Source organism: Pinus tabuliformis, chromosome 1_1, assembly GCF_031772625.1.
Source record: "Pinus tabuliformis cultivar Carrire ecotype Pingquan chromosome 1_1, CPIR1, whole genome shotgun sequence".
In the NCBI taxonomy this organism is placed as follows: Eukaryota; Viridiplantae; Streptophyta; class Pinopsida; order Pinales; family Pinaceae; genus Pinus; species Pinus tabuliformis.
Window position 1 is genome coordinate 647,916,723 of NC_142297.1, and position 27,240 is coordinate 647,943,962.

General features: G+C 35.9%; 2 protein-coding genes across 2 annotated transcripts in view; both read right to left on the reverse strand.

Moving 5' to 3' along the window:
- Positions 1-958: 958 nt before the first annotated feature.
- Positions 959-1,464, reverse strand: LOC149215041 (regulator of nonsense transcripts UPF3-like). Its single transcript, XM_089389601.1, has 2 exons — positions 1,230-1,464; positions 959-1,107 (listed from the first exon to the last, which is right to left on the reverse strand). Exons 1-2 carry the CDS (start codon positions 1,462-1,464, stop codon positions 959-961), a joined length of 384 nt encoding a protein of 127 aa, XP_089245727.1.
- A 16,809-nt stretch (positions 1,465-18,273) lies between these two features.
- The window catches only part of LOC149215042 (beta-galactosidase 8-like), a 94,568-nt gene continuing 85,601 nt past the window's right edge, over positions 18,274-27,240 (reverse strand). Inside the window, exons 16-18 of the mRNA XM_089392499.1 lie at positions 19,364-19,575; positions 18,853-19,186; positions 18,274-18,410 (exon numbers count right to left, since the gene is read on the reverse strand). Of these exons, the coding sequence (XP_089248625.1) occupies positions 18,300-18,410; positions 18,853-19,186; positions 19,364-19,575 (657 nt within the window). The 3' untranslated portion in view covers positions 18,274-18,299. The remainder of the gene's footprint in view (positions 18,411-18,852; positions 19,187-19,363; positions 19,576-27,240) is intronic.

Sequence of the window (27,240 nt, forward strand, 5' to 3'; positions counted from 1 at the left end):
CACTACCACATCGGATGACAACTGTGTGCAGTCAAAAGAAATATATGGCTGAGATTCATCTGCACCGAAAGCTCCATCAGAGCGTCGACGAGGAGTCCAAACGGGGCGATCAGGCCTGTCCTTATTCCTCATCCGTCTATCATGTTTTTCAGCTATATTTGCAACAGCATGCAAATCAATTGTAGCCAGCTTCTCATCTAAAAATTGTTTAGTATTTATATCAGAGAAATCTCATTGATTAGTCATTAAGTTTTAAACCTTATCATCTAAAACTCTAGGCATTTTCAAAGGGAACTGCTGAGAAAATTACACTAGTATTTCAGATTAATCAAATAACAAGACACCTAGAATGTTGCATACCTTTTTGTGCATATGACACTTGATTATGCTGACAAAATTCGAATATGCTTCCAGATTGCCTGTGGAATCCGACAAATCTCCAGCATATGGAGCTCAGTTCTTGCAAAAGTTTGAAAACATTTCAGGCTCATAAAAGAAGTATCTCGCTTCCTGATTTGAGGCAAATCGACTCTCGATCAAGCAATTTCGGTCCAGGGACGCCATTTTCCGCGATTTGGAGTCGGTGCTCCGCGGAGTTCTCACCATGAAACAAGAGAAAGACAGGCCGAGGAAAATATTGCATTCCGCCGATGAGATTTCCACTCCTGTGAAGGTTTTCAAAAAAGGTAAGGATCTCAAGCCCAACGATGAGGTTGTTAGAGCAAAACTACGGCTAAATTTAGCGGACAGCGAAGGATCTTTGCCGCAGGTCAAGAAGTTTAGTGATGTTTTAAGCGAAGGGCAATTAAATGCTAAAGATTTCAGGGAAATCAGAGAAAAAAAAAAAAAAAAGACAGAGTTGTCTAAATCACATATTTGGTAAAAAAAAATCACAAATTCAGTTTATGGGCACTACCACATCTGATGACAACTGTGTGCAGTCAGAAGAAATATATGGCTAAGATTCATCTGCACCGAAAGCTCCATCAGAGCGTCGACGAGGAGTCCAAACGGGGCGATCAGGCCTGTCCTTATTCCTCATCCGTCTATCATGTTTTTCAGCTATATTTGCAACAACATGCAAATCAATTGTAGCCAGCTTCTCATCTAAAAATTGTTTAGTATTTATATCAGAGAAATCTCATTGATTAGTCATTAGGGAACTGCTGAGAAAATTAGACTAGTATTTCAGATTAATCAAATAACAAGACACCTAGAATGTTGCATACCTTTTTGTGCATATGACACTTGATTTTGTTGCTCAGATTGCAAGTTTGCAAGTGACTGAGGTTGCTGAAAGTCCTTATTTACTAAAATGCCTTTCACAGTTCTCCCACTAGGGTCACGACGTTGATGCAGTTTGAAGGATGTTAATGGAGATCCTCTAACAGGAGATGTCATTCCCTGCTGATTCACTGATCCACCATGATGTTGTGCCAAGGAAACGCCTTTGATAGATGACATGTTATGTGCTAACCGTCTGCCTGGTTTCTGCTTTCCTGTTATGCTAACCGTCTGCCTGGTTTCTGCCTTCTTGTTATGCTAACTAGGCTTCTGCCTTCCTGTTATGCCTGCCTGGTTTTTGCCTTCCTATTATTCTTGGCTTCTGCCTTCCTGCTATCCTACTTGTTAACCTGTTAACCATGTGTTTGACGCAGTGTTGTCAACTTTCGAATGTACGACACATATATGACACATGTTTAGGTGTAAACGAAGTGGTGGCAGGCGTAGATGTAGTGGCGGTGCATGCAGTGGCGGTGCAGTGGTGGATAATATAGTTACATGTACCGGTGGATATCCATAACATTTAATGCTTTAAACTAATACTAGAATTAGTTTACCTCTCTCAAAAATTCTCAAAAATGCGACAGGAACATACTAATATATGATATGATTTTAGGTACTTATAGCCTCCCTGCCTCGGGAAGAGGCTAAATAAGATGATTAAACAGATAACCTTGTAAAACTACAAAGTGATCCTTACAGAGTTTGGATAAAGTTAGGTTATGCATGAAAATGACCAGCTAGAACTAATGCTATCTCACAATTTTCGATTGCTATAGTCCCTGGCCATTGCCAGATGGCAGGGACTAATAATAGATAATAGTTGAGATTTTTGAAAGGTAGTCTCACATTCCTCACTTTGATTAAAAAAATTTGTGAGATTTTAATTTATTGTGATAGGTTTAAAAGGGTATAGGTTGATAAGAGTAGAAATTGCTTGACAGTTTGTTTTTATATATTTTGGCTTTTGATAAGTTATGAGTTATAAGTTATTTTTTAGGTTTTAGTTTGTGGGTATTATTTTAAAAACTAGAGTGGTAGCGAGTAGGATTTTAACTTGGGCCTTGCCCAAGTTATGTCAGCTAGTTAATGATTTCTCTAGATTATAAAAGTAAAATAGTTGATATAAAACATTTTTTTCCTTTTTAAGGTGGAAAAATTAATCATAATGCACTTGTATTGAGTTATGATGCTAGTAATCACTAACTACTATCCATGAATGTAAGTTCTCATCATTTATTTAAGCAAAGTTGCACCACATGGAATAACTTGCTCGTGTTTCATAATGCAACATATTTTCACTCTTTCTAGTTGCCCCTAAGTCTTGGGTCATTAACTCGTTTTGTTGCATCTGAGGAAGACAAGCTCTTAACCAATCAAAAGTAGTTTTAGGTCTTACTCTAAGGCCATAAGGAAATTTCAGTGTATGATGCCTCCCCTCATATCTACCCACTTTCACCGGCTTAATTGGGGTAAACATGAGATAAGGGGCTACTATGACAAGATTCGGCCACCTAGGCAACTTTAAGGAAGTGGAATTGACGGAAACCCACGACACATATCTTCTATACATGTTATAGGACTCCCAGAAGCTTTCCTAGTCATCCCCGTGACTAGTCCCTGGGTCCCACTAAGTTTTAGTGAAACAAATCTCTGGGCGCTCCCTTGATATAGACAAGGGTGCTTCTAGGAGGCTCCAAAAGCTCCCACAACAAGGGAAAGGAAGATGGGGGAGCTTTCAAGGGCTTTTTTCCCAGTGTTGTGCTTGCGACTCCGGGATTCGTACCACTTTTCAAGCCTAGAATCCAGGTCACTGCCCAGAAACCCCTGTAGATTTCATAATCCATAATTTACATGACAGCAAGACTTGCAAGCCAAAAATGTCTCGAGGATAGGCCTAACCATCCCCAACCGGGACTGACATTCTTTCAAACACTTGGCATCAATGCAATCTACAGGACATCAATACAATACAAAGTAGAAATGACTGATAACTCATATGGGACTTGACAAGAAGGACCACCACCCTCTTCCCTTAACAGTTTTGACATCAATTAGGTCTTGCATCCATTATCCTTTTAGTTACAAGTAAATACATGAAATAATGATGACTATAACCAATCCTATAACCATGCTTATAACCAACATTAAACCATGTAAATAACAATGACATAACAACCATTAAGGCTGCATAATAACAAGTACAAAAGAAAGAGAACTTATCTTTCATTAAACATAGGAAAGAGACAACCAAGTTCGAGACTTCCACGTACCACCCAACCATAGACATGGCTGAATCAAATCTTTCTTTCAGCCAGTCACCACCATGCCATATCCCAAGTATGAATGTGGGATCTCATGGATAAACCAATCCAAAAACAACCAAGGGAACCTAGAGGTTAAACCACCTCCACCCTCACCAGACCGTGATCTCACCAAAACCAACACTGAGATCAAAAAACCAAACTGACTTTGGAATACCTCCGAACTCCATCACTATCCTTGACGAATTTTCTGTCTCCTTGTCTCTTACGATTTACTGCAACCCACACCAGATCACTAGGCCCTAAACCGAGACTCCACCCTCAGGCTTTATCGTGTATCTTGCCCAAACTGGTCAAGGGATTCCTAGGCCTTTGGGAATTTTCCTAAGACCACCTCCACCCTGAATTTTGAAACCATCCGGAAATTCCAAAACTCAAAACCGAGAAACAATCCCATCACACCATGACTATTCGGAAAAGGGAAAGGTAAAGTTGAAAACCATTATCATAACTTGACAAGATCATGCCACCGATAACCAGAGAACTAAATACCAACTTTCAAATCCATGCATGTCAAAACCATCTAGGAAATCACACATACAATATGTTACGTGCAAGTATTCCTTTTGAAGCTACTTGATCCTAATCTTCCTTGCTTGCTCTTCCCTTCCTTGCTCCAAAGCTAGAATACTTCAAGAAAACTCTAAGTGTCCAAGAATGAGTGAGAGAGAGAGAATAATGAGAAAGATTCAAAACTGAATTGACAAAAGGTTACACTTACCAAGCCTGAGAAAAAGCTTGAGCAAGAGCTTGCCAACTGATCCTCATAAATCTTTTTCTCAACGAGGCCACTATTTTCTTCATTTTCATTTTCCTCCTCACATGAAACCTGTGACCATTCACCTTCATTTTATCCTAATTTCCTTTATTTTCATAAATAAAATGCCAATAAATGCCTCATGCCTTTCCAAAGCCTTTTCCATTTCCTTTGCCAATTTCCTTAGCCATAATAAACCAAAGTGACACCCCATTATGATGACAATTCAACTTGTAATACGTGTCCCATGACTGTGGCCTTACATTTTTATATTTACATGGATTTTTTTAACTAGGGATGTTACAGAACCCTACCCCTTGGGGGAACACCGTCCTCTATGTTCAATGATACATATAACTGACAAGGCCGCTGAAAACAAAACATACTACCCATGGAGATTGATAACATAGCTTGTTGTAGTATTTACAATGATCATCTGCTAAAACATGACAAACATACTATTTACTGGAGCTTTATAAGACAATCATTTCGGTATTTACAATAATAACCACATATACCCACATACACATTTTCTTCACCCAAAAAATAATCATACTGTCTATGGAGCTTTATAAATCTAACTCGATACAATATTTACAATAATACACACATATGCACATATGCACATTTTCTCAAACAAGAAATAAAAGGATACGATTCCTGCATCCACAACAAGGGAATCCAGAGGATTACACCTCCACCCTCAAAAGTAATGCCAAGATTGACTTCCTTCCTAGGAAGTCCAGAATCCACTACCAAAGTCAAATATGCATCCAATGTCTAGCGCTACAATCTTGCGCTACTTGTGTTATCAATGAATAGTTATCGGCTCATTTTTCTAAGGAACCCTCCTAATGTGCATCTAATTCCATCTAGAAATGCTAATGACCAAAACAAATCCATCCCCAACCTTCCCTTCTCTGCTAACAGTCCCTCAGGCAATCTAGTTACTCCCTTCCATGCAGTAACTCACCTTCCAAGTTCCCCGACATCCCCTATCCTGGGTGATCCATCCCTTGGCAAGGCTTCCTCACATAGGAAGGTCAAACAACCAAGGTATATACTCACCTCAAAGCCATCATATCGGTCATAGAATGTTCGTGGAAATCAATGGACACTATTGGGTACCAGTGTCCCACAATGGCCCTACTCCGGAATGCTTTACCAACACACTGCTGCTTGTTCCAATTCTTTTTGTTGTTGTTGTTAATGCTTGCCGTCAGTTTCGACAATCCAACCCGAGAATTTCCCATGCTTTCCTATACCAGGCACATAACTGCCATTAGATTTAAAATAAATTGAAATAAATCCACATCATACCTCATTGGTAGCTTGTCAATTTGGTACACTTGCAATCCTGTTTACTTCCTGTCACAACAAGTCAAACTAGCATCTTTGACGAAATCATCATGTATAATCATATCACATTAGGTTAGCTCAAAACACAACTATCATAGATCAAAATCATAAATCACATGTAACCATCATAAACCAGAATGATAAATCATATGCAATCATCATAGACCAGAATCATAAATCACATGCATAATACAACTGAAATAAAATACTTATACTTATCCTTTAATCAATCCTTAACTTATACCTTTGTCCTTATTCCATACACACACCGGATCGGTTGCCAGACCCGAAAAACACATAGTGCCTTCTCCTCAACCATGTGCACATACACCTAGTGTGCATCACACACATACAACCACACACGCCATACAACGCCATGCAATACATGCATCTACAGCTGGCATACCACACATACACCTACACCCAGAGTACAACACAACACAATACATACTCCTACATCCAGTGTACACCACAACATAATACATACACCTACACTCGGTGTACAACACAACACAATGAATACATATGTCACAATACCACAACTACACTGTGCACACACATAGTATCGCATGCCCGCAACACAACATGTAAGACATGTGCACAAAACTACATGTACACCAGTACCATATGTACAACATGTACACAACACCACCTATATAACATGTGCACAACATCACATGCGCACTGCACAACCTGCATAATGCGTACACAACGCCGCATGTACACCGCACCACCTGTACAATGTGTACACAATGCCATATGTACACAGTACCACATGAACGACATGTACACAACATCACATGCATGACATGTACACAACATCGCCTGCATACAACACTACATGTACAACATGTACACAACACCACATCATTAGGGGAATTTTGAGGTCTAAAATGGGCCTCCTAAGAAAAATGTACAACCAAAATAAACTTTATAAGAACCAATAGGATTCAAGATGATGATGTCAACCATGGGGGATGATTCACCATTTTTGGAGTAAAAAAATAAAACATTAAAAAATAATAAAATAATAAAACTACTTTTTCAACTTGTATTTTCAACTTATCTCCCTAAGGTTTTACTCAAATTTCGAGCGGGAGTACTCGTTGGATGCAAAATTTAATTCTCATCCAAGGAGTACCCATGTTGCATACTTTCGATGGACCTACACGAAAAATAAGAAATACATGAAAAATGTGATTGCAATCATGATTTTAATGTATTTCTCATTTTTTGTGTGGCAGGGTCCATCGAAAGTATGCAAGATGGGTACTCCTTGGATGAGGAATCAAATTATGCATCCAATGAGTGTTTCCGCTCGAAATTTGAGTAAACCCATAGAGAGATAAGTTGAAAATACGAGTTGAAAAAATAGTTTTTTTCTTTTTTTCCTCTAAAATTTGATGATGTAATCTAATCTTATTTTATTGTTTCCACTATTATTTTATAATTTCCTTAGGAGACCCATTTTAGACCTCAGAATTCCCCTAATGTGCACACAACACCATATATACATATTACCACTTGTACAACATGCACATAACACCATATGTACATAACATTGCATATACACCATGTACATAACATCATATGTACACAACATTGCATATCTAGCATGCGCACAACACCATATGCACACAACGCTACACATCCATCATGTGCATAGTACGATATGTACACATCACCGCATATCCAACATGTACATAACACCATCTATACCCAACACTGCATATGCAATATGCACACATCACCATAGTACAATCACTGAATAAAAAATATGCATAACATATACACAACAATAGCATTGCACATCCAAGACCACACTGCCTCTACCAAGCAACCTTGCTTCCAATGTCTCTTTGTCATCCATGCTTATCCTATCATACTACAAATCACATTGTTTTCATTCCAATGATGTATCTATCAGCATTAGCTTATCCATAACATAAACATAGACATAATATAATCACATAATATCAATTCATATCCACATGATACTGACCTCAGAGATATTTTAGGCTACTCTTCCCACTTGATTCCTCGTGAACCATGAATCTCTTCATGCCATTCACCTGCATAAGCAAAAATTCCTCCACAAGAATGATTCCCGATGACCCTGTCAGACAACGGTATGCACACACACACACACACATATAAACATCAACATAAAAAAATCATGATCTTGTCAGACAATGACATACATACATACATGTATACATGCATATATATAAACATTAGCATAAACATGATCACAACATAATTACCAAATATCACAAGACCAAGGTGAAGATAACTTCCTTTATTCATGCACACATGCACAACATTAAGAACCATTTCTAGCATAGCCAAGAAATCAGATGCCTTACATCATTCACTTTACCTTTCCTATTAGCTTTCTCATGATTGTCTTGGCACCATCCATTTACACTAATGGACCCAACCAACTTAGCCGACTGTCATACTCTTACCTTTAGCTACCCTTACACATGCACCAACTTCATCTGAGTCTTTCATTACCTGTTGAATTCCACACAAATCTCCCAAGGTTCCATCAACTTTCTTCTTTCCCAACCAATTCCCAAGACCCTCAAAACATAAAAGCAAGAACAAGAAACAAACAAGAAGAAAATCATGAAAACCAATAACAATACGACACTGCAAACAAAGTGGCATGATCATGCACTAGACATAACAAAACTACAAATCAAGCGTAAGAAAATGACAAGGTACCAAAAGCACAAGACTCTCAACAGACACCATGACTCAATCCCCATGGGTTCCTAGTGCTTCCAAGGGAAAGCTCAACCTAAGCCTTCTTCAAGATTCCATGGCAATTTCTTTGCCATGCAATTCTCTGTATCATATTGTCATAACACATAACTGTCAGTGCATAAATAAATGTAACAATATACCAATGATCTTACCTTGTTGTACCAATCATGTTGTCTTGTAACTGAACACACATGTCAGCCACATGTTCCAAATATCGAGACAACATATCTACTAATTTGAAATCAACCTTTACCGAGACTAACAATAATCTCATAATCCATAATCAACTTGTAGTCATTAGACATAATGCTACAATTGTCACCTGCATACACTCAAGTACATATCAGCTATCTCAACACATATGTGTGAGTAAAACCATCTTAAAACAAAATCATTCCTTCGAGCAATCTTACATACACATAGTCAATATTATGCAATTCATCAAACTTTCAACCAACTTGCAAACATACCATGTTAAATAAATCAACTAGATGACATAATCAAACACTCAAACTTCAAATAGATGACATATTCAAACTCATACCTTAATTTCATAACCATAACCATCTGCATAGGCCAATCACTGGCTTACCCAGGGTAAACATGAGATGAGGGGCTACTATGACAAGACTCGACCTCCTAGGTGAGCTTAAGGAAGTGGAACCGATGGAAACCCACAACACATACCTTCTATACCTTTTGCATAGCTCCCAAAAGCCTTCCTAGTCATCCCCATCACCAATCCCTGGGTCCCACTAAGTTTTAGGGCACCAAATCCATGGACACTCCCTTGATATGGAAAAGGGTGCATCTTGGCGACTCTAGAAGCTCCCACAACAAGGGCAAGGGAGATTATGGGGACCTTTTTTCCCGAGTGTTGTACCTGCGACTCTAGGATTCGTGCCACTTTTCAAGCCCAGAATCCATGTCACTTTCCAGAAACCCCTATAGCTTTCAGAATCCATAATTTACATGACAACAAGACTTGCAAGCCAAAAACTGGCTCTAGGACTAGGCCTAACCATCCCCAACTGGAATTGACATTCTGTCAAACACTTGAAATCAATGCAATCTACAAGACATGAATACAAGACAACGCATAGATGACTGATAACTCATACAAGACTTGACAAGAAGGATCACCACCCTCTTCCCTTAACTGTTTTGACATCAATTAGACCTTGCATCCATTATCCTTTCAGTTACAAGTAAATACATGAAATAACCATGAATATAACCAATCATATATCCATGCTTATAACCAGCATTAAACCATGTAAATAACATTGATATAACAACCATTAAGGCCACATAATAATAAGTACAAAAGTAAGAGAACTCATATTTTAAACATAGACAAGAGCCAACCAGGTTTGGGACTTCCATGTACCACCTAATCATAGACATGACTGAACCAAATCTTGCTTTTAGCCAGTCACCCTAGTGCCATTTTCCAAGCATGAATGTGGGATCTCATGGATAAACCAATAAAAAACAACTAAGGGAATCCAGAGGTTGAACCACCTCCACCCTCACCAAACCGTGACCTCACCAAAATTGACACCTAGATCACAAAACCAAACTGAGCTTGGAATGCCTCCAGACCCCATCACTATCATTGAGGAATTTTATGTCTCCTTGTCTCTTAGGGTTTACCACAATCCACACCGATCACTAGGCCCTAAACCAAGACTCCACCCTCAGGATTTACTGTCTATCCCGCCAAAACCGGTTAAGGGATTCCCAGGTCTTTGGGAATTTCCCTAAGAACACCTCCACCCCAGATTCTGAAACCATCCGGTAATTCCAAATCTCAAAAGTGAGAAACAATCCCATCACACCATGGCCATCCAGAAAAGGGCAAGGCAAGGCTGAAAACCATTGTCATAACCCGACAAGACCATGCCACGAATAACCAGAGATCCAAATACCAACATGCAAACCCATGCATGTCAAAACCAGCTAGGAAATCACACGTGCAATATGTTACCTACAAGTATTCTGTTGAAGCTGCTTGATCCTGCTCTTCCTTGCTCCAAAGCTAGAATGCTCCAGGAAAGTGTCCAAAAGTGTGTGAGAGAGAGAATAATGAGAGAGCTCCAAAACTAAACTGACAAAAGGTTACACTGACCAAGCTTGAGCAAAACCTTTCCAACTGATCCTCAGAAGCCTTTTTATCCATGAGGCCTCCATTTTCTTCATTTTCCATTATTTTCCTTCATTTTCCTCCTCACATGCAACCTATGACCTTTCACCTTCATTTTCTCTTAATTTTCTTTATTTTCATAAATAAAATGCCAATAAATGTCTCATACCTTTCCAAAGCATTTTCCATTGCCTTTACCAATTTCCCCAGTCGAAATAAACTGAAGTGACACCCTACTAGGATGTTTTTCCCACCATTTAGCTTGGAATACGTGTCCCATGACCGTGGTCTTATATTTTTATATTTACATGGATTTTTTAACCAGGGATGTTACATTCAACCGTATTAGTTGGCACAATAAAGTGAATCTCTCTTGTGTTCATCATTGAGGTTACCTCTATTGGGATCATGTGCTTTCAAATAACATATAGTTTTAATCATATACATCAAACCAAATACTACCCCCAATTGCATAGGTGATACAAAGGATATTACTTTACTAATCTAAAATATCACAAATTACTATGATTTTTCAAAAAATATAATTTTCATAAACTCCAATTTATATAAAATTGTACATTTGACCTTAGTTGAAATATTAACCTTAAACACAATATTCAATTATCCCTTTATCCTCATTAGAAGGTTAACCAACACTAAACATATTATTCAATTGATTTGATCCTTTGTCCCATTGAAAGGTCGATGCTACCATTCATCTCTTGACCATTTTTGAGACCCAAAGGAGTTGATTTTGAAATGTTAGTATTTCTTATGTGTCAAGATTGAAAAGGGTTAAGTCTGAACTAGAAGAGATGCCTCTCTTATTAGTTAGGAATGAGAAATGTTATCTTTGAACTAGAAGGATTGGTTGTAACATCTCTTTTTAGTCCTAAGATTTTGTAAATGTAATTAAGATTAATAATGTGGGATGGCCAATATGGATATATTGTTAGACTCTATTTAACGTGTATATATATATATATATATATAGGTTACTAAATTTGGAGAAGAGGGAAGCTAACAGGGATCCCGATGTCTAAGAGGAAGCTTAATTAAGGAAATTTGTAAAGGGGATTTGTGAAGTTTCCTATCTACCTAAATTAAATTGCCTAAACCTTTGATGTGGCAGTTGAATTGTCCAACATTCCAGTGTTTATGAGAATAATGGGAGAGGTGGTACCAAACCATTTCAAGTATGGGCTACGTACCATTATAGAGGATTCTAGTTGACCCCACAGCCTGAGGAGAGACCCCAACCTCTCATGTTGAGGCAGTGCGCATGGGGGTGAGCATAACCGAGTAGAACAATGGGAAAGAAGAAACATTACAAGCCAAAGAGAAAAGGCATGAAGATCAAGCATAGTGTAACTTTGATGAAGAAGAATCCAAGTTTGTTCAAAAGTTAAAAAGCGGAACTGGAAAGTTCAAATATAAGCTCCCTTTCAAGTGGTTTGAATGTGGTAGGATAGGTCATTATGGTTCCAAATGTCCTTATGCTAAAATGAATGATAGTGAAGATGAGTCAAGATTCAAGTCTAAGCATAAAAAGAAGATCCAAGCTAATAAGAAGAAGAATGTATACTCAAAATGACAGTGACAATGAAAACAATGAAAGCATGACCAATGACAAAAGGGGTGAAATATTATTCATCACTGAAACAAAAGAACCTAAAGCAGAAATATATTATGAAGGAGAACTTAGAAGTGCATTGAAGGAAATAAAGATCCTCAAAAAGAGAGAAGGTCAACTAATGCAACAGCTTCAAGACAAAAATCCAAATGAAGACACTATTCTTGCAATCAAAGTTGAACTAGAAGAAGCTAAAAGGGTGAAGGAGATTTTATCAAAACAACTAAATGAGAAGGAGCAAATTTGTGAAAAACTAGAGGAAGAAGTCGTCCTCTTGAAAGAAGAATTGGAGCACCTAAATCAAAGCTTCACAAAGGGACTAAATCTTTAGATCACATTCTTAGCATGCAAAGGTCTTCCCTCATTAAAACAACTTAGTTATTATGAAAGTTGTGAGGCACCCAAGAAAAATGGTCTCTCAAGCACATCAAATGAAGATCATCCCAAGAGGCTCAATCAGATAATCATTGCATGTAGCAACAAATCCATTGAAGGTCCTAAGAAAGTGATAAATTAACCCAATTATGTTCATTTTAATGACTCCCAGGATAATGCCAAGATGCAGGAAAGTACACATAATAAAAGGAGCGAGAATGAAGGAAGGGAAACTCCCATGACAAATAACGTACTCTCACTTTCTTTTTGCTTTAGTATAGCTAAAGAAGAGGACATACAAATCCATTGTATATGCCCTTTCACTATTCTTTTCAGCTTTGTATACACCTATTTTCTATCATACGATAGGTCCACTTAAAAAATAAATACATACAAAAATAAATAAATACGTACTTTGGTTTCAAGCTTCTTTTCTCAAGTCTACAATTAGACAGTCTTACTGTTATATCCCAATCTCAAGTTATGTACCTAAAGTTGCAAGCTCTTGGAATTCATGTCTCCTAACAATAACCAATTCCTATCCCTCTAGGACCCAAGTCAACACTTTTGCAAAAATAGATTCCTCTACATTTGTTGCTTTTCATTTCATGACCTCATTGTGCACAATTATTTTGTGACCTGAGAGCCCTTTTTCAGCCTCTCCTACAACATATGCACTATTGTTACCACCTGCAACTACATCATATCTTTACCCTTTATGGATGATCATGACGTTCTATGGATATATTCCTATCTTGAGACTCTAGCTTATTATATTAGTCCCCTTATACATTTTTCTTCTATGCCATGAGTCTACAACTCTTAACTCCTATGTCACTTTCACGTGTGATTCTTCTACTACTATGACTTTGTTGCTATTAATATTAGTCTCTATTCCAACATGTAACATCTTTTGTGATAGAAACATTACGCTTAATGCATGCTTGATTTATGTGTGCGTCTGCCTACATGACCCTTTGATCCCACCTCAATGACAAGCCCCTCTTCTATATGTGGCTTTTCCAAGTTAAAAATTCCATCTTGGTTGTAAATTGACCTTGTCTCTACTTGACATTGTTGCATAACACCTTCATTCCTTGTAATATATATAAAAGGCCTACATTTTGTATCATTACATTGTTATTGTTATGACTAACAGTAATTAGTAAGCATATTATTTATAATTATACTTTTTGTTTCCTATATAGATTTAGTTTTAGGAATCATCAATAAATGTTTGTAAATGTAAATTGTAAAAGAAGCTAACCCTCAAGGGCATTGCCATTTATTTACTTTTATCATTGTGAAAGTGTGACATTATTTATTCTTTTTGTTCGTATGCTTTTTGGGTTCAATAAACCATATCATTTTGTCTTAAAACAAATGATTTTTTGTTTTCTCTTTGAAATGAGCCATTGTAACATTTCCACTTTAATTTTTCCTAATTTATTCAATTGACAAGGGAATTATGGATTTGTAAGGAAGAAACATTGAAATATCTTTGTTAAAATAATAGTTTTTGACTCACTATAATTTCAATGATACAAATTGTAAAAGTAAGTTATTTTTCCTAGTCTCAAAACCTTAAAGCATACGTTCAACCAAAAAACTCATTTGGAGATTGAAAAGTCAAATTGAAGTAAGATTGATGTCATTGGAAAGAGGACAAACCCAGGTCTTGCAATCTAAATTTCACATCTTGTAGAGCTATAGGTGTAGAGTGATAGACCATAGAAGCTCACTTCGATGAAATAGGGCAAAAATAATCAGTTATGATAATTCAACCATAACTTTCTCTTAATCAAATTTTAGTGGATCAATAATAACTTGAAAATGGCATATAAAACTACATCATATAAACGTTTAATCAATAAAACCTCAGAATGAACAAAGTTGTAATGGGTGCAAGTCGACCAACATTAAGGCCTTCAAATTGGGCCTTTACAAGGTATGTCAACTTAAAATTATCATTTTTTATTAGAATCTCAAATTGTAGTGCTTCAATGAGTTAGAAAAACTAATTAGAGAAAACTATATAACTAGCAATCGCCCCAAAAGGTGCAAAGAGAGGCCGATAAGATTGTTAAATTGGAATTGTTGAATTGGAAAATTTGTACTTTGTTTTGAAATAATAATTGTTGTATTTGTGTTAAGTTGGTAATACACAATAAAAATAATAATTAAAATATTAAGATGATGAAAGTTGATTGAGATATAATTTATCACTTATTTTATCAATGAAAGATTTAAAATCATTATGAATAAATATTGATTTTGTAGAATGGGCAATTTCTACTAAGAGGAAACCGTAGGTAAATATTACTTTTGCGTCATTTTGGGTTATTAATTTTTTTTTTGTAGATGTCTGATATGGTGGCATTCAAAATGTGTGTTGTATTCTTATTCTCATTTATATTTTCTATTATTGGTGATTATCTCATTTAGGAAATTATCTATAATTCTTGTAAATCAAGACAATGTATAATTACTCTACATCAAGTTGAACTCGGCCTAGAGGATGACAAATTAGAAGAATCCTATTATTGTTGTATATTGGTTGCTTCAATAGTAGTTTTTGGATGATATTGTTTGCTTAAAGAGATATTTGCTTAATGTACCACAATTAGTTGCCATAGGTTCTATCATAGTGCATAGCATTCTACATATGCATTTGTGGAGTAACTAAAAAGGTAGAAGAAAATATGAGATGAATTGATTCAAAAGAAACATGTAGACTAAAAAGGTAGAAGAAAAATTGAGATGAATTGATTCAAAAGAAACATGTAGAAGAAAATGAGATGAACTGATTTAAAAGAAAGACCTATCAACCTAACTAAAAATATTAATTTTATTATTATCGGCCTAAAAATATTATTATTATTATTAAATTATGAATTTCTATTATTGACTTTATTCATAAAATGTAAATAAATTAGTTGAAATCAGATCTACAACAAAAAGTAAGGTTGGCCTGATGAAAAAGTCAATAATAACATCCAAAAATCAATATTGTCTATCACATACATAAAAATTGATTTTTATTTTTTTTCAGAATATAATGTACAAATTTTGCTTTAACCAATATACAAAATCTTTGCAAGTTCCAGTCATCTGCCATTGTGGAGTTCCATAATGAGATTCCTGGGGTAATTATTGTGGAGTTCCATAATGAGATTCCTGGGGTATTATTGTGGAGTTCCATAATGAGATTCCTGGGGTAATCATCCAGGATTGTGGAGTTCCATAATGATATTTTTGGCATTAAAATGTGAGGTTAGTCATAAAATGTGATTTCATATGGTGCACAGAAATGTGAGGTTATATGGTGCACAAATGCCTAATTTATTATTATTATTATTAAGAAAGAAATAGTAACTAATTTTATCAAAAATTTATTGTAAATTTTAAAAATAAAAAATAAATGACCACACACTAAAATAATTGGCTTCCTCTCACATGTCAACCTCTTATTACCTTTCAACATGTGTTCAAGTTGACTAATTTTTCCAAGTTTCACAATTGTAATTGAACAAAGAAAACTTCATAGTCCCTTCCTTGAAAAACTTCTATATTCAAATATTCGATCAAAATGTGTATATAAAGTGTATAAATACATTCCAAAATCTCTCTAAATATTCAATTATAATAGTACTTTAATAAGTTAGCTAAATTTTCAATTTATATAACTCCGCTTATTTTAAAAAATATTTTAAAACAATAATCTATTAATATTATTTTATAGTTTTAAATAAATAATATACTCATTAATTTAATTTTAAAATTATAATTTATTCTAAAATATTTATACACTCACCATTAAAAAAAAATATTATAATTTTTAAACCTTCATACCAAAACCAAAACTGCTTTTCAAAAACTGAAAAACCACCTCTACTCAAAATAAATCAATTCTCATACAATCATATAAGATGCATTCTTACTCCAACCTTTTTTATTTAATAAAAATTTCAACATCAAGACGGTCAAAGACACGAACAGCTTCCTCTCCATTGTATAATTGATATTTGTGCTACAACGTCCTAGGATTATCATAATATTGGTATTAATGATCAATTTTATAGTTTATAATATTTATATTTTCAAAATATATATGAATAACTTAATGCATCGCATTGCAACTCTTTAGATAATTTTCTGTGTTTTGAGATCTCAATGGATGGTTAGAGATAAATGACTATATTTCTTAAAAATATTAAACAAATAGATCTATGTCCCTAGTATTGTAGGTATTTATTTCTACTTTTACAATGTTTCAAAGATACTTTTAAAAATTGCTAACACCAAAATTAGGAAAGGAATTTGCAAGATGTGAATAGAAGACATGAATTGAGTAAAAAATGGTATGTATCCTTTCACTATTGGTTGTCTAATGTTCTTGGTCATCTTCAAGTTTTTATTTGTTAGTCATCTCTTTCAACAATTCTATGGCAGGCTCTTTGCATCAGAACTTGATGTTTGACAAAAATTGCAATACATGTATTTTGGATGAGTTTGCATCATGCTCATATATTTAAATTTGTTCTTGGTCATCTTCAAGTTTTTATTTGTTAGTCATCTCTTTCAACAATTCTATGGCAGACTCTTTGCATCAGAACTTGATGTTTGACAAAAATTGCAATACATGTATTTTGGATGAGTTTGCATCATGCTCATATATTTAAATTTTTTAATTATAAACATTTTGCCTTCTATATATTCTAGTCATTAGGAAGGAGTGAGGATTTTATTTGATATTTCAATATATTGAATCACAAATTGAAGTAATCCCATGCTGTAATAAAGTTCAAACATGTGTAGTTACAACATATGTGATCTTATGGCAATAGGTATATCTAGTCCCATGTAACAAAGAATATTTATGAGTGAAAGGAACATTGATATCCCAGGAAGAAAATACACAGGAGAAACAATAGTCACACACTTGTAATGTCTTTATAATTGTTTATTATTTCCAAAATATTTTTTTACTAGTGAGTGAAAAATATTTACATGTCACTTGTGGTTTTGACTTTAGATACCATTCCTATTAAATTGAAAAAACAAGCTGTCAACATTACTGTTATTCATATTTATTCTTATAAAACTCATTAAAAAATAAATTTTAAATATTTAAATTTAATATATATATATATATATATATAATTATAATTATAATTATAATTTTAAACATGTAAATATTTAAATAATATATATATATATTTTTTGAAATTATATATATATAGTATTGTGACTATTATATATAATTTTAAACATTTCCATAATATTTTTAAAAAATTTAAATACTATATATACATGTGAAATTATACCGGCAATAAACAAATATGGAATACAAACCGATATTATTAATTTAATCATATTTATATAAATAAATAAATAAATCAATCGAATATTATTAAAAAAACAAAATAATCAATTAATGAACTTTCACTCCCAACAAATTTGCCGCGGATTTGTTGTTTGTGATATCCCTGTAATTAATTTATAAAATAATAGAAACAACTGCACTCCGAGCTAAGACAACATATTCACTCGCGAAATATGGATGCTGACATAAGAAGTCAGCACTCGTAAGTGGCATCACAGCTTCCATATGATACAAAAAATCTCAGTAAGGCGCTTTTATCAAATTCAGCTGCATACTGCTTCAACTGCTAGAGACTTCGTAGTGTCAACACATGGATCGTCTCCAAAAGTTTCTGATGAAACATCCATAAAACATGCAGTCTGTCCCAAGCACACCTGGAAAATTTAAGGAAATTATTAAACAAGGTGACATGCAACATTTTTATGAAAGGACTGGGGAATGTAAACGATAGCCAAAATATTTCTCTGCAAATTTTATACAGTCATCAAAATTAGCATTAAAGTTGCAGTGTGAAGGGTGTTTCAGATTTGAAATTCCTATCCTGTAAACCATAATGGCACATAATGGCCCGGTGTTTCAGATTTGAAATTCCTATCCCGTAAACCACAATTGCCATATTGTAAAAGCTGAACATGCATCTGGATTTCTCGAGGATTTGCATACTAATAGCGATAGGCAGACCGCGTTGTAAATGAAAACAGAGAGGAAAATGAGAAAATAGCTTTGTTTTTCCTCGAAGTAACGACAATTTTCTTCAGCTAAGTGAAACAATAGAAAAATCTATTTGAGCTAAGTGAAACAACAGGGAATATCTACCTTTTCAGCAGTCCCCCATGAATGTGCTGAATGACAGGTTCCTTTTCTGAAACTTCCACACTCTCCTTCAGGATTACCAAAGCTTGCAAATTCGATGGAGGAAATCCTCTTACCCTTGGGGCATTCAAGTTGAAGCGTCGTCTTTGCATTTAATGGCACTGTTCCCAGCTTTTTCCACAAATGAGGAGGTGGAAGATCGGCTTCAGAGACAGATGCGCAAATGCTTTTAACCGACCTTGTCACGAAAGCTATTTTTGAGGGGTCAGCTCCTGTCTCCTCAAACAACACCAGCAGGTTGCCAGTGGGCTTCAATAATGATCGAGGGACGTGGTACCTGCAAATAATGTGAAGAAGTTCAATTCAGCATGCCAAAGTCAGTCCCATCGTTTCTGGATTTTTCATTTGGGAAAAGGTAAATTGATAAATTCAAAGCAGAAGTGTATCTTTGTCAAAAATTTAAATTTTAGTTATTGTTCTTAATGCAGACAAGAACATTTATCGGAGCCCTTACAGTTTCTGAGAAGGATGTCCACAGTTTGATTCACACTTGAGTTTATTATAGCGTCCTCGGTAATCACATGTATCTGGGCAGTTTCCTGGGACAGAACGAAAAGAAATCCAATAGCGTCCAATGTTTTCGCCATTGATCCATGCCTGGCCTTTTCCCATACTGCTTAGATCTAAAGCAACAGGATCATTTCCAGCTGGTGCATTTATTCTTCTCTGCAAAACATAAGAAACACTACAAGATTGGGAACTTATCCAGATAAAATAAACTTATGACCGATATCCAACTATTTTCATGCAGATGCATAAACGTTAGCTTAACAAGAAATCCATCCCTTCTATACAAGGTAGTCTGAGCGAAACTATAATCAACTTTCGTACAATATGTTCAATATGGTGAACCAAATCAGATACAAGAGATGCAGAAAAAAGGGGTAATAACCAAAAATATATAATAATCTTATGGATAGCGTCAAAACTCCTTACAACAGAATTTGAAATTCTTATCATCCCCAAAACCATGTGACATGAATGTTAAAATTTGAACGCTTATCATTCCCAAACCCACATGAAATGAATGTTGACCAAAAACTCAACTATTTTAACACTGATTTGTAGTTCTATCTGGTCAGTGGAATTCTTAACTGACATTGACTGCTTTTCGGTCATCTTTCTGCGGCCAAGAAGTCAAAATTTAAAAACGGGCACCAGCAACCAAAATGAGGGCTTTTTGTTATTGTGTCAGGAACCAATCTTTTATAAAAAGGCTTCAGGGAAAATTGAAGCTTTTAGACTTGTGTCTGATTTTAGTTGTGTTAAAAAAACGCTTTTGCTAGTATGCAATGGTTTTTAGGTCGTACGTGGTAGGAAATTACTACTAACAATGATAATATATGTTGCCTCCTCATACTGTTACGTTGTCAATGCCATAACTGGTACCGATCAGGAACTCTTGGGAAACAAAGGAAAATGTATTATATGAACAAGTAACTGCTTTAGGTTTTGGTCCACTTGCTTAAGTCAGTGGTACTGGTACGATGAAAAATAAATAAAAACTAGTGTGATTACATGATGGCAGTATAGGAAGGCCAACAGAATATCCTTGAATTAGTTGTGAGTAAATATGGGTAGTGACCTAGTACAGTTAGTGAAACTAGTACAAGATGGTTGTCTTCATAATTGGGCTTTAATTATCATTTATGGCTAATCACAGATTTAAGTTATGCTCAAGAAATCCATTTTTAACTTCAAAAGTATATTGCCTTGAAACTTTAATGCTTTATGCTTAGTTTATGCCTCAATCTTTTACACTTCATTGGGAGGCGTGATGCCCTAAAAGAAGAAAAGTAGGAATTATCGTTGCTTTTATAAATTTGTCATTCTTACGTGAAGAGGACTGCCATTAGGAAGTTGCGCTCGTTGAGGAAGTTTGGCCATCTTTTGTATGTCGCTATGTTGACTGTTTAATGAAAGTTTCAAGTTCATCATTTGTGCGAAGAGGTGGTGGCCTGCCTGGAATGTGAAGGTTGGCTGTTTCGAATATTTGAAAAATGTTAAGATATGCGTCTCTTGTGATTATCCAAGAAAAGACTAGTTATCACAACAAAAACAAGGGCTGCTAAGTTTTGTTCCTAAATTTTTATTAGGCTTGCATTATGTATTATTATATTTGTAGTTTTATTTTAGTGTTGTATTATTCTAAATAATTCATAAATGATTTGGTGAAACTTGATAATTCACTTAAATATGTATATTTTAACAGTAGGTGATTTGGTTAAACTAGACCCTATACCAATTTTGTCCTTACAATACCATATAGAGTTCACATATATGTACATTAAGGCAATCCTTTCTACTTGCATCTGTGGGTTTTATTCTGTTCGTGTCTATATCATCTAACTTGTGTTATGTTTCCATTTATTATATTCCCCACTATATTTAGTATCTAATAATATATGTGAGTGCCATGTGCTATATTCCTCACCTAATTTTGTTTCAATTCACTGTCTTATTCTTCTGTTAAACATTTTTAATAATTCTAGTTGGGTCACTCTCTTGTTCCTTAACTTTCCAAGTGAAACCTGGAGAATATTGAGAAGACATCTTAAGAAATCTCTGGTTCAAGTTTAAGATCTTGGTCCGTTATATTTTCAGAGATATGGTCCAAGGAAGTTGGGGTTTCTGAATGCTCCTAAATTCTGTCTCAAACAGATCAATTTGGTATTTACGCTATAATTTTTTCTTTCTTCTATGAGGCTTCAGATCGTGAAACTTGGACTACGTTAGGCAAAATCATGGTGAACATCTATCTAGTCCAAGTTACAAATCTTGGTTTGCTATATTTTCAGAGATATGCTCCAAGGAAGTTAGGGTTTCTGTATCATCCACAATTCAATCTCAAACAGGTCATTTTGGCATTTGTGCGATAATTATTTTCTTGTAAGGCTTCATAAAGTGAAACTTGGACCATATTAAGGAGAAATCTCGAGACATAACTGGTTCCATTTTCAGAATTTGATTCATTGTACTTTGGGAGTTATACCCAACAGAAGTTAGGATTTGTGAACAGTCATGAAATAAATTTTAAACAAATCAGCTTCGTATTTTTGCATGAATATTGTTACACATTTGGTTATCCACATCTTTCATTTTAAGGTGGATGTTTGTAAAAGTTGCCATGTATTGTCTGCGTCTACTGAACAAAGGTGGATATTCATGGAATTTGTCATTTATTAAGTTACTAGGATTTGGATACGGATCCGGATACTGATACAGATCCGGATCTGGATTCGTTAGTTTTTTGAAAATCCGGATACGGCAAAGATACGTCAAGTACAAAAAATATAATAATATTTTTTAAATTTTAATACGTCAAGTACAAAAAATATAATAATATTTTTTAAATTTTAATAACCACATTAATTTATGTGACTAGATATTTATAAAAGAAGCCACATATTTATATTGCAATGTGGCTAGATATTTTTTAAAATTTAAATAGCCACATTCATTTATGTGACTGGATCCCATACAAAAAATATAATAATATTTTTTTTTTTTTTATTTTAATATCTAATCTTCATTGTTTCAGAATTCTAATGGATTTTATTTTGTTTTCAAAAGATCCCAAATTTTGGTCACTAAATGCACTAAAACATTCGACAGCGCAAAACCCTCATTGAGAATAAAAACAGAGTCAAATGTGATAAAACATTTGACAGCCCAAAACCCTCATTGAGAAAAAAACAGAGTCAAAAGAATAGAAAAAAAAAAAAAAAAATCAAAATGATAAAATTAGACGCTGAGTTAAACTTAGACGCAAATTTTTTAATTAACTAACGCCATTGGGAGTCGGGACCACGACCACCAGTATTTACTATTCTGTGGATTGGACATGGGGAACAAGAGGTCTGTTGCTGACCCAAAGCGGAGACAATTTACTATTCAATGTTTATTTAACATGAAAAAAATTAAAAAATGAATGAGTTCAGACCCGATTAAAAAATTTAATTTAACATTAAAAAATTATCAAACTGTGAATTGTTGCCTGGTGAATCGTCCTCAGAAAATTAAAACAATTAGTCGTTGCCTGGTGAATAGTCCTGAGTCTGTTGCTCAACGCTCTAAGAAGAGCGACCGCTGCCTGGTGAATAGTGTGCGGCAGACAAATGCTAATGCTCGTTATAGTATGCTGCCTGGTGAATAGTGTGCTCATGCTCGCTATCTGGGCGCTATCTTTCCAGGTGCTATCTTTTCAACAAATGCCACAGCCAGCAGACAAATTTATGCTATCAATGAAAACTGGTGTTGTCTCGCTGTCCTTCTCTGTTGCTATAAAAATGTCAATGTGTGCTGACAAACAGTGAAAAAGACAATGATTGACATAAAGCCAAATAAAAACCTAAAACTGAAGTCTACAAACTAAAAACCACGCTGCAAAAAATTTGAAATCCGGAAATATCACAGGAACTGTTTCCGATTTTGCAGGATCCGTTTCCAAATTCAGGGATGCGTTTCCAGCCAACAGTGATCCGCCACGTTGCCGGTTCTTGGACGGATCTAGGCGGATCCGGATCAGATCCGTGGATCCTAGACCATGGAGTGCCGGATCAGGTAACATATTATTATCTACCGTATTAGAACTAAGGTGGGTATTTATGGAAATTTTCATGTACTATTTGCTTAATATAAGTTATAACTAACTTGTACATAGGCATGCAATTTGAAAATAGATCATATAACCATAGGAAAATGCCCTCGGAGAAAATCTAAGGCTGGCAAGAATTATAATAAATGGTTACATATAAGCACAACAAACATCCAAAGGATTTTAGGTGTCATTATCATTGGAAATGTAAATCTGCATATGAATGCATATTATCCAAATCACATTAATAGAAATCCAATTAGAAGGAAGGAGGTTAGTGCCTATGCATTTACCCCTACATAGTTTTCCAGGTATATGACATAGGCTTTAAGTGTAAGATTGTGTCTGGTACCTCTGCATTATGTTGAGAATGGATAGAATAATATGCGACTTGGGAGCCATCCGGTTTATGTTATGTTTTATGGTGGTCTTGCTACGATCACATAGAAATAGGTCACTTTCTTGTTAGTTTTCCAGGGATATGCCATAGGCTTTGAGTCGTAAGGTTGTGTTTGGTGCCTCTACACTATGTTGAGAATGGATAGAATCATATGCGACCTGGGAGCCATCCGGTCTATGCTATGTTTTATATGGTCTTGCTACGATCAGATAGAAATAGGTCACTTTCTTGTTAGCACATTCCCTTCTGCTTTAATTATATTTAAAACAAGATTTTCCCTCTCCACTTGTCATTACAAGGGAATGTATGCAGCACCTACCACTATCTACCTCTATTTACATATATATTACTATAGATAATTGGAGGCATGCCTCTATTTATATAAATATTACTGTAGGTAATTGGAGGCATGTTGATTATTATTATTATCTTGTATTAAGAAGTTAACTTACAAACTAATGTTAATTTGGTGTGATTTATTCTGTATTCGAAACCTATTTTTGTAAGTATCCTTCTGAACTCTATGTTCTGTATCTTTCCAAGTTTTATATGAAATGTTGTTACACATTGGGTTATCCATATTTTTCGTCTTAAGATGATATTTGTGAAAATTGCCATGTATTATGATTTATCTACCTCAATAGAACCAAAGCAGATATCTCTAGAAGTTTCCATGCATTATTTGCTTAATAAAATAATTTGTGCATATACATACATTTTAAAAATAGATTATATAGCCATAGAAAATTGCCCAAGGAAAACATCTAAAACTAAATAGCATTATAAAAGATGATTTTATATATACATAATAAACATTAATAGAACTTTAGGTGTCCTTATGATTGGGACTATAAATCTGCATATATTATCCAAATCATCTTAATAGAAATTCAGTTAAAGGAGGAATATAGTGCTTATGCATTTACCCTCGACATTGTTTGCTAAGCACATGCCATAGGTTTTGGGTCATAAGTGTTAATTTTAGGTATGTTCTATGCTTAGAGCAATTTATTTCAATTTTCACAGTTAACTCAATACCTTTTCCAGATTAGCAATCACATCAGCATTAAAGTAAACTGCAGATAGAACATAAACATAAATCGCAGAAGACAAGCCAAGACAAGAGGACACAAGATGTGGCACTAGCTAGGGACAAACCCCAATGTGGGGAAACCCTTGATCAATTCTTCTTATATGTTCTTCAATAGTTCAGCAGAGAGAGAGAGATGGTACGTGTACAATGGAAGATCATCTCTACGAAGATGATACATGAGATCAGTTGAAGACATACTGTTCCAACTGATTCTCCAAGGTGACTCCTTCACCTATCGTTGTGCTGCATTTCGTCATCATGCTGCACCATGTTGCACCCATCATCACTATGATGCATCTCATCATGCTTCATTAATCATGATTGTACCCATCAATTCACTGCATTATGTGCCATTGCTGCACCATGTTGCCATACTGACTTATGTGTTGGCTGCATCTTGCTTGCTTGTTGTCCCTAACATGCTTGTTATCCATTGCATGCTTGATGTTGCATGCTAGTTCAGCAATCCCGGCAATTCCGGCTTCTGCCCTTTGTGTCAGCGTTCCTCGCTGTTCCAGTGGTTCCGGCTATTCCCCGCAGTTCCGGCTATTCCCGACAGTTCCGGCAATTCTGACTATTCCCAGCAGTTCCAACAGTTCCCGACAATTCTGGCAATTTCGGCTATTCCCAGCAGTTCCGGATTTTCCCGACAATTCCGGCAGTTTCGGCTTTTCCCATAGTTCCGGCAGTTTCGGCTTTTCCCAGTAGTTCCGGCAATTCCAGCTTTTCCCGACAGTTCCGGCAGTTTCGGCTTTTCCCAATAGTTCTGGCAGTTTCGGCTTTTCCCAGTAGTTACAGCAATTCCGGCTTTTCCTGGCAATTCCGGCAGTTCCGGCTTTTCCCAGCAGTTCCAGCTTTTCTAGGCAGTTCCGGCTTTTCCCAGTAGTTCCGGCTTTCCCGGCAGTTCTGGCAATTCCCGGCAGTTCTGACTTCTGTCCTCTGGATTAGGGCAACATTATCCCTTAGGATCTCTCCTCCTACTAAAACCCAAAGACAAGTAGAGAGGAAGAGATCCCAAGTGTGTTGAAATGACTTGAAGGCCACCTCTATTTATACTAAAACGTTGAGCACAAGTGGGGTTTATTTGGTTGCTGGCCGACCTTGACGAATTGTCCCATAACACAAATAAATTCATATCTCCATGAAGACTTTTCAGAATCGGATGATCTTTAGATCAATCCTACACCTCTTGATGAGAGGAATCTAAGAAAAATATTAGCTTCCATTAATAAGATGACCCACATGGAGTTTGGCCCTAGTTGCCAATTTTAACACTCCCTCTCAACTAGGGAGAACTCCATCCGCTGATCCATATGTTCGACTGTACTATCTCTGCCATCAGTGCCCTGCACTGCTCTGCTCTGCTTTGCTCTACTCTGCTCTGCTGAACCATGAAGAAGAAGAATTGATCGAGAATGTCTCATACCATTCTCTACTGACCCGGAGTCAGTTTTATCTGAAGAGAGTGTCACGTCACTCTTACTAGCCCGAAGCCAGTTTTATTGATCCCAGATCAATATCACAAGAGAGTGTCTCAAACCACTCATACTGATTCCAGATCAGTTTCATTGATCCTAGATCAATAGAGGTCATCCTAGCATAGGGAGTATGGTAAATACATCGATGCATCCATCGATAGTACTACTATGGTCCCTAACCCCATTTCTTTGCTCATTGATCAGATGAGAGGTACTTCCCATGAGTCCCAGACTGCATGGGTAGGATGCCTCGACAGGAGAACTAATCATCCTGTCCATAGGGGAATGAATCATCCTGCCCCAAAGTCGCCATGGGAGAACTAATCATCCTGGCCCACAAAAGAACTAATCATCCTATTTCACAGTTGCCATGGGAGAACTAATCATCTCGGCCCATAAGAGAACTAATCATCCCGACCCACAGGAGAACTAATCATCATGTTTCACAGTTGCCACAAGAGAACTAATCATCCTGTTTCACAATTGCCATGGGATATCACAGGGGAAGGTTGAACCTGTCATCCTGTACATAGCGCACCACCAGGGGAGGGTGAGTCACCCTGTGGTCGTATGTTGCTCTAGTAAGTACCCCAAGCCCCCTAGAACTCAATGCATGCAAAATGCAGGACCCTTATAAGAAGGTCTCTCAACGACTCCAAGTCATTCGGGAAAGTCACAGATTTGACCTTTCCCCGGGGCTTTCACAAAATGTCTACGACCTGTACATCAGTCTCAATGCGATGGAGCCTCCTCGCTCATCAAC

Excerpts from the sequence above, each read along its gene's own strand:
- LOC149215041 (XM_089389601.1), bottom strand. The coding sequence starts at position 1,464 with ATGTCATCTATCAAAGGCGTTTCCTTGGCACAACATCATGGTGGATCA. Across the intron at positions 1,108-1,229 it reads AGTGTCATATGCACAAAAAG|ATGAGAAGCTGGCTACAATT; the intron begins GTATGCAACATT and ends AACAATTTTTAG.